This window comes from Folsomia candida, unplaced genomic scaffold (genome assembly GCF_002217175.1).
Source record: "Folsomia candida strain VU population unplaced genomic scaffold, ASM221717v1 Fcan01_Sc044, whole genome shotgun sequence".
Lineage (NCBI taxonomy): Eukaryota > Metazoa > Arthropoda > Collembola > Entomobryomorpha > Isotomidae > Folsomia > Folsomia candida.
Window position 1 is genome coordinate 96,203 of NW_019091236.1, and position 7,970 is coordinate 104,172.

Here is a 7,970-nt window from a genome sequence, read left to right on the forward strand (position 1 = left end):
CTTGTACTTGCTGTACATGGTGGCCAGACTGGGGTCGGAGTTGGAATCCGAAAGTCAAGATATTTTATTCGATTTGGGAAAATTAGAAGATTTTAAGAATTTAAACCACTGCAAGGTAATTTTGATGCATAGATCTAAAAACAATCACGTTGAGGAATAATTGTTTTGCAGATTTGTAGACAACAAAAGCTCGAGGCAATTGAGATCAAGACCAAATTCATGACTTTTAATTTAGGAATCATCACACCTGTAAATAAGAGACTATTCGTAATTTATCTACCATTTAACCTTTTTCATGATATACTGGAAATTCCCAGAGTTACACAAAAAACAAACCAAAATTAAGAATCACAGAGCACTCATCTTCCCGTTCAATGGGCCATTTAAAAGAAACATTAGCGGCAAAGTTCAAAATTGAACTTAATTATCGCTTGCATTTTCCTCAATCAGGGAAAACCAGGTCAGACATGTGACCATTGGCCTTCCATATTTCCAACCCAGTCAACGGAAAGATCTGTACAAATTTTCTACTCAATCCAGGCGTATCTTGATAAAGGTTCCATTTAGTATGAATTGTGTTCGATCCATTAATCGCGAATTATGAAAATATCATTTCAGATTTTGGCTACAATCACAACAAATTTATTAGTACTTATACAGTTCCACACCACTGACAAAAGAAATTCCTGCACTACGACAAATTCCACTTGATGGACCGATTGGAACTTGGCCCCCGCTCTTTTAATGGACAAATTTTATTTCATGCTAACCAAATGTGAGTAGCGCAAGAGTCCATAAAATTTTACTTGAAACATATGCACAGATACATATTGGAACACAACACACACCTATATATTTACGTCCTTCTAAGAAATTGCATTAATGAATTGAATGAATAATTGTAAGAAATATGCACATCACATCATATCTGTATTTCAGATTAACATGCAAATTTCAATGCATGAAAACGGAATAAGGTATTTATATATACCATCTCCAACGGATAAGTGTACGGATACTGTAATATACACAATTACACCAAATTTACTTGTAAATAAATATGTACATACATAAATACGTACTTACCTGGCAAAAATTAGAAACGTTATTAAATACTTTTTGAACTACCCAAAATGTGCCAAGTAGAGTTTACGGATTGCTTTTTATTTATCAAAATTCTTGTTCGACGAAAATATGTTCTTCATTGGTGCCAATCACTACTCAGGCACTCCTTAATTTCGGAAACTAATCGGCCGGGTTCCGGATTGATGGTCGACAAACGAGTTGTCGATCCCTCATTTGTCGACAAACATCTATCTACTTGCATGCAAGATGTCATATCATTCTACGTACTTACATTGAATGAACTTGATTTGATATAGTTACACCCATTGTGCGTCCTATTTACTTTTTACTCAGGCATGTTTCCCAGTCCCGCCAATAGTCAGTAACGCTCTGAACGTCCCTTTCACAATGGCCCTTAAAAACTTGAGAACCGAAATCCTCTTGACGATGAACAGACCCCGTTCTCCGATCGCTAATGGGTAGCAACCCTTCCTAAACTTGGACATGTACTTCTTCTCTGTCACCGACTTAAAGTCCAAGGCCTTCCAGGACCCTAACGTTCGTTTCGATTGGCTATGGAAACGTCCCGCCAGCTCCAGCACGATGGCCCAAATCGTCTGCAGAGTTACTCCAAACAACACAAGCATTCCCTAAAAAAGGGACCATTCATGTACATAAATATTAGGTTTAAAACTTCCAGAGATTTATGAGGATAATCCGAGTAGATCTTTATGTGTGTCTAATTCTGCAGCAATCGACTATGGTATGATCAATTATGTAACTAAGAGACTGTCCGCCAAAACCTTTGCATAGAAGAAAAATCTCTTATTTAAAAATGGAACCATAAAGCCCGATGCTTTTTGTATCCTGCATAGTTTTGCCTACCTCGACAATGTTTTCAGCACAAATCGCTCTGCATAAAGTTTTCTGCTGAAAATTAAGCCAAATTTCTTTAGGGGGCCCTGCCAAATTTTTGTGCGTGAATTTTCAAAAAGAAATTAATTGTACCACATGGCCCACCTCATATCCTGTAGTATTAATGCCCTGAAGTGTCCCACGTACTTATTTACACATTTCACCGGGCAATTAACATTAAAGGACACAAAATCGAGGGGTTAATTAACATTGAAGGGGAATATGCGAAAAAGGGGTTGGGAACATTATTCAAATTTCTTCATTCTTACCGCGGTGAAGAAATCCAACCTTTCCCACTCGTTGATGACAGAGTAGTTGCAGACGAGTGAGAATTGGGCCATGCAGAATTGGAAGGCGAGAAAGACGAGGCCTGCGGTGCGCATGAATTCCGTGTGGAGCAGTTCTACGCAACGGTACTCTTGGGTCAAATTATCCACGTGGCGCAACTCTGGACTCGTTCTGTACCTCAGCCTTTTACCACAAGTAGCTCGAAACTCCAGCCAAATCAGGAGAAACGCTGTTTGAAGGAATGACAAAAGACTACCCGTACTAATGATTCCTTTCGTATTAACGTGCCGAGGATGAGATAAGAGTATGTATGTACTTATTAAATTAAATATTCGATTAAAACGGGCTTCTTCCGCTGAGCTCCAATAAACAGTTCGAGACCAGTGTAATTATAACCGAAATACTGACGAAACTAATTTATTGTCGACACTCATACAAAATTAATCGAACAGCAATGCTTCTCAATCAAAGGCTGGAAAGAGAGTATTTCCTCTCACATAAAAAAGGTGAAAGGCACGCACACACAAAAATGACGTAATATTTTTAAGAGAGGGAGGTTCAAAAAGCTGGGGAAATAAGATACTCGGTCTACAATATCCTCCCACCTCTTTTGTGAAAAACTGAACAAAAGAACAATAGACAAAATTAAAAAATGCATATAAACTTAAATAAATCCCTTAAAATCTATCTGGCACTTTCACTTGACGTCCAAAACGCGTGATGAAAACTTCCGGTGATGAGCTGGGTTGTGATACTTGGCCATCTTCTCGGATCGGCGTCTTGGGTTCCATTTTAAGAATAGGTTCAGCCGTGGTCACCTCCATTGGAAATAATCGTTGCAGTGGGCGAAAAAGAATCCCATGAGCAGTTTTTACCTTCGCCACTCTTACTTCTCCATCTTTACCCGGAATGAGCTCCAAAATTCTTGCCATCGGCCACTCCCACCGTTTCTGGTTGTCTGATCCAACAAGGACGACGTCACCCACAGCGACCTCAACTGTCTTCTTCTCTTTTTGTCGCTGGACGAGCATGGCTAAATACTCCTTGCGAAATCTCATCTTGATTTGCTCCAAAAGTGATTTCCTCTTCTTATTGATTGCTTGAAATCCACTTGCATCAAGAAACTCGTTGTAATCAGGGCAAGGCATCTCGTCCAGAAACAATGATGGCGTAAGGGGTGAAAGGTCATCTGCACTGTCACTCAGAGCAGTCAATGGTCTGCGGTTGATCACGCCTTCCACTTCACAAATTAGGGTGTGTAGTTTGTCATAGGTCAGGGTCGATTTTCCCAAAGTTCTTCTTAACAACTCCTTCATAGTCCTGACCATACGTTCCCAGAAACCGCCCCACCAGGCGGCTGAGGGAGGGTTAAACTTCCATTGAATTCGGTTTAACTGGACTGTCGACGCTATCTTGTTCCAGTCCATTCTTTTGAAGGCATTGTCGGCCCCCACAAAATTGGTGCCATTGTCACTGTAGACAATGGACGGGCGGCCACGACGGGAACAAAACCGGCTGAATGCGTCAAGGAATGCCTCCGTGCTTAAGGACGACACTAATTCCAAGTGCAGGCATCGATATACTGCGCAGGTGAACAATACGATCCACACTTGTTATTGTCCTTGAGATACAGCGGTCCAGCTAGGTCCACTCCGATTACTTCAAATACTTTTGCGTTCTTGACTCTGTCCTCCGGTAAAGCTGCAGGCTCGACTTCTAAATTCTTCACTTTCAACCGGCGATATTGGACACATTTTGCAATCACCGAACGAATACTTCTTCTCGCTTGCAGAATCCAAAATCTTTCACGAATTATTCCGGTGAGCAGTTGTGTCCCAGCATGACAATTGATGCGATGCTCACTGATGATCAATTGCTCCACAAGTTGATGTTTCTTCGGAAGGAGGATTGGTCTCTTGAAATCTTCCATGTCACTACGATTCAGTAATCTTGTCCTCACTCGTAGCAGACCATCTCCATCCAAATCCACATTGACTCCATGCATGAATTTTGAAACTTTGGGGAAGACATCATTCTGCACCAATTTCCATATCTTCTTCTCCGCATCCAAAATCTCACTCCCAGTCAAATGTCCCTTATGGTACTGTAATTTTTGCAGATATTTGACAAAGCGAGTCATCCATGCAATGAAATGAATGTTCTTCTGATAAGTGGAGAAAGGGGTGAACCAAGGATTCTGGACTTCATTTAATAATTTGGCCACCGCTGCTGACTTTCTCTCTTCCACATGAATTGTTTCTTCATCGTATTTCATATTTTCCGACGGCCATTGATCTGACGACTGCTTCAACCAGGCTGGTCCCTCCCACCATCGAGACTCCAAAAATTTGACAGGATCACATCCTCTGGATGGTAAGTCGGCTGGATTATAAATCCCGGGAACGTGTCGCCAATCATCAGGGTTACTTAATTGGCAAATCTCTTTTACCCTGTTTCCGACAAATGTCCCCCACTCGTTATTCCGACTTATCCACGCCAGTGCCGTCGTTGAGTCACTCCAGTAGAATGTGGGGAGGTCTGAACGCATCGCTTTAATTACTGATTGAGCAAGTCGTGCTCCCACCGTGCAGGCCAGTAATTCCAGCCGCGGAATCGTAACGGTTTTGATGGGCGCGAGTCTTGTTTTGGATTGCAGGATTGACACCGTAATTCCCCTTTCGTTCACCTCCCTCAAGAAGACCACTGCCGCATACGCATGAGTGCTGGCATCACAAAAGACGTGGAGTTCTTGTCGTGATCTGGGGGCAGCGTCCACAATGATTGATCCTGCCTGCCTCCGTATTTCAACATCCGATAGGAGACCATAATTCTTCATCCAATCCAAGTAACGCACTCGAATTTGATCTGGTAATTCTTCATCCCAACCAATTTTCTTAGTCCAACATTCTTGCATTAATAATTTTGGGATGAGTAGTGCTGGTGATAAGAAGCCCAAAGGATCGAAAGTTTTCTGAATTTGCGATAATAGGATCCGCTTGGTTATCTTCTCCAAGTTCTCAGCGGCAGTGATGACACATCGAAGCGTATCTCTCCGCTTATTCCACTTGAGACCCAGCACGGCCGTATCTTGATTTTGAGGAGAGTTGAGCCCTTGAGAATCCAAACTATAGTTGACACCAACTCCAAATTCCTCCACAAAACCAAATTCCCACTGGCGTAATTCCATCTTCGCTTCAGCCAGCAGGTTTGTAGAGCACAACTTGAAACGCTCGTACTCTGCCATTGAGTTGACAGAGGTCACACAATTGTCGACGTAAAGAGAATTCTTCAATTGCATCGCCATCCGTTGTTGATCCGGGGCGGCTGAATCCAAATGCTTATTAATCACCGCACCCAACAAGAAGGGACTACAATTGACGCCAAAAACCACACGATGATGACGATATATTTTGATGGTTTTCTCCTCTGAAGATGTCCACCACAAGAATCTCAAAAAGTCACAATCGCGGTCTTGCACGTCGATCATCTGGAAAGCCTTCCGGATATCGGATATCACCCCCACATTCTTCTCTCGAAATCTCATCAGTATTGAGGGGATGAGCTCCAGCAGATTCGGGCCTTTCTCCAAGCAGTCATTCAATGAAGGGTTCCTCCCAGTCTTGCATGAGGCGTCAAAGACTGGTCTGACTGGAGTGGTTTGACTTTCCGGTTTCAGTACATGACGGTGAGGAAGGTAATGGCACAATTTTGAATCGTCCTTCACTTCTTGAATGATCCCTTCTTCCTCCCAGGCCTTGAAAATCCCATCATATTCTTCATACACGCCGTCTTTTAATAACTTCTGTGTGGTGAATTGCAACCTCTTCTCGGCAACACTGTAATTATTAGGGATATTTTGCACCCCATGCACCCACGGCAAAGTCACACTGTATCTACCATCTTCTTTGCGCGTCACGGTTTCGGAGAACTGTTTCAATGCGTCGAGATCCCTTTTCTCTTTAGTTTTGCTCTCTGTTGGGTCTCGAATACCAATGGTGTCCAATTCCCATAAATCTTGGACATTGGCATGGGATAAAGTCATGGAAACCATTAAACGGGCAGAATTAACATCTTGAAATTGCATGGCATCCTCAGGTACCCGTCCATTTAAAGTCCACCCGAACACTGTCTCGACCGCAGTCAACCCGCATGTTAGTGTGATCCTCCTTCGGGTGAGCAATTGTTGATAGTGGTCATTCCCAACTAAAATCTCGATTTCTTCACTATCCGACCGGAAGTCATTAAACCAAATATTCTTTTCTTGTAATTGATTTATCCACGGGCCGATTGGTACACGAGGGATAGATCCGCAGATTCTCGGCTCATCAACTAGGGTCAGCATCTTCTTCACCCTCCCATCCAAGGAGTTGACATGGACTTCATATTTTGAAAACATTCGAGGTGGGGTCACGACTCCTCCATATAGGACTGAACGACGAAACTCCTCCCCAACCTTATGAAACCCGAATTTTGCTGCTGTTTCCGCTTTGATTGATGACTGCATACTTCCGGTATCATAAATTAGTCGGACCACCCTTTCGTGCCCGTCCATTTAGCCGCACTAAAACTGTTCCCAGTAGCACTCCACCAGATGATTGATTCCACATGGACACAAATTGTTGATTTGGCGGTCCCTCTGGTAGACGTCGTTGCTGGTCTGGATTCGTTCTTGGCTTGTTTCCTGAATCTGGACACATCACAGCGTAGTGTTTCTTTGTGCAGATTGGACATCGAATTGGCGTTCTGCACTTATTAGCTGGATGACCAGGTCTTAAGCATTGATAACAAGCTTTCTTCTCTTTAATTTTGGCCTTCTTCTCCTCTTCAGTCATTGACTGTGCTTTGATGCAATCTTGAGAAGCATGACCCTTTCCACAAAAACAACACGAGATTGTCATCCCAGCGAATAGACCGGCGGCGGTGGGCAGGTCATCGTGGGGCGCTTGTTGCCTCTCAACATGTGTCGTCTTCTTGTCACGAACTCCATACGCCAATTTGAGTTTCCCTTCTCTCTCCACTTCGTTTCTCAGGAATTGCATGAGGAAATCCAACTTGGTCTTGACCGGTTGCAACTTTGATCCATCCTCTTCTGATAAAGGTGATCGATACCATGCAGTCAGAATTTCCTTGGGTAAACTCGTTTCTATTAGCGGGCGCAGGAACAGCGTGTCGCGCTCGGACTTCACTCCTAATGATTGTAGCGCTTGCAACTGAGTTTGTAAACTGTCGTAGAATTTGGCGAGAGGCGGCTTATCCTTGCTGAGGAGTAATTCTGCCAACTGTCGAGTATACTGTTAAAAATAATCATGATATGATCTGCCAATGATGTATGTCAATTATGTGCATAGCATCAAATATTAGACCACCAACTATTATGGGTGGATTTGCATCAGTTTATTAACCTGCTAGGTTATGCATGCATTATGAATGCATTAATTGTACTTGCTTATATACGACATGACTTGATCTTAAATAAAGTAGTCGCTAAATGTACTCGTTGAGCAGATGAGCTAAACCCTTATTTTGAACATATACATGTCGACGAGGATGTCATCCTTCCCAAAACGCTCCTTTAATGATTCTACCGCTTTAGGGTAGTTGTCGTCTGTTTTTGGGAAGCTCTTGACAAGATCTGCAGCCCTGGACCCGCTGACCATTGACTGGGACAGGTAGTGAAATTTGTCCGTCGCGTGCAGATCTGG

General features: G+C 42.8%; 1 protein-coding gene across 1 annotated transcript; it reads right to left on the reverse strand.

Moving 5' to 3' along the window:
• Window positions 1-3,823: 3,823 nt before the first annotated feature.
• LOC110861672 lies at window positions 3,824-6,772 on the reverse strand. The gene has a single exon (XM_022110800.1). It carries the CDS (start codon window positions 6,770-6,772, stop codon window positions 3,824-3,826), a length of 2,949 nt encoding a protein of 982 aa, XP_021966492.1.
• Between the last annotated feature and the right edge of the window lie 1,198 nt (window positions 6,773-7,970).

Coding starts and splice junctions, on each gene's coding strand:
- LOC110861672 (XM_022110800.1), bottom strand. CDS start 6,772: ATGCAGTCATCAATCAAAGCGGAAACAGCAGCAAAATTCGGGTTTCAT.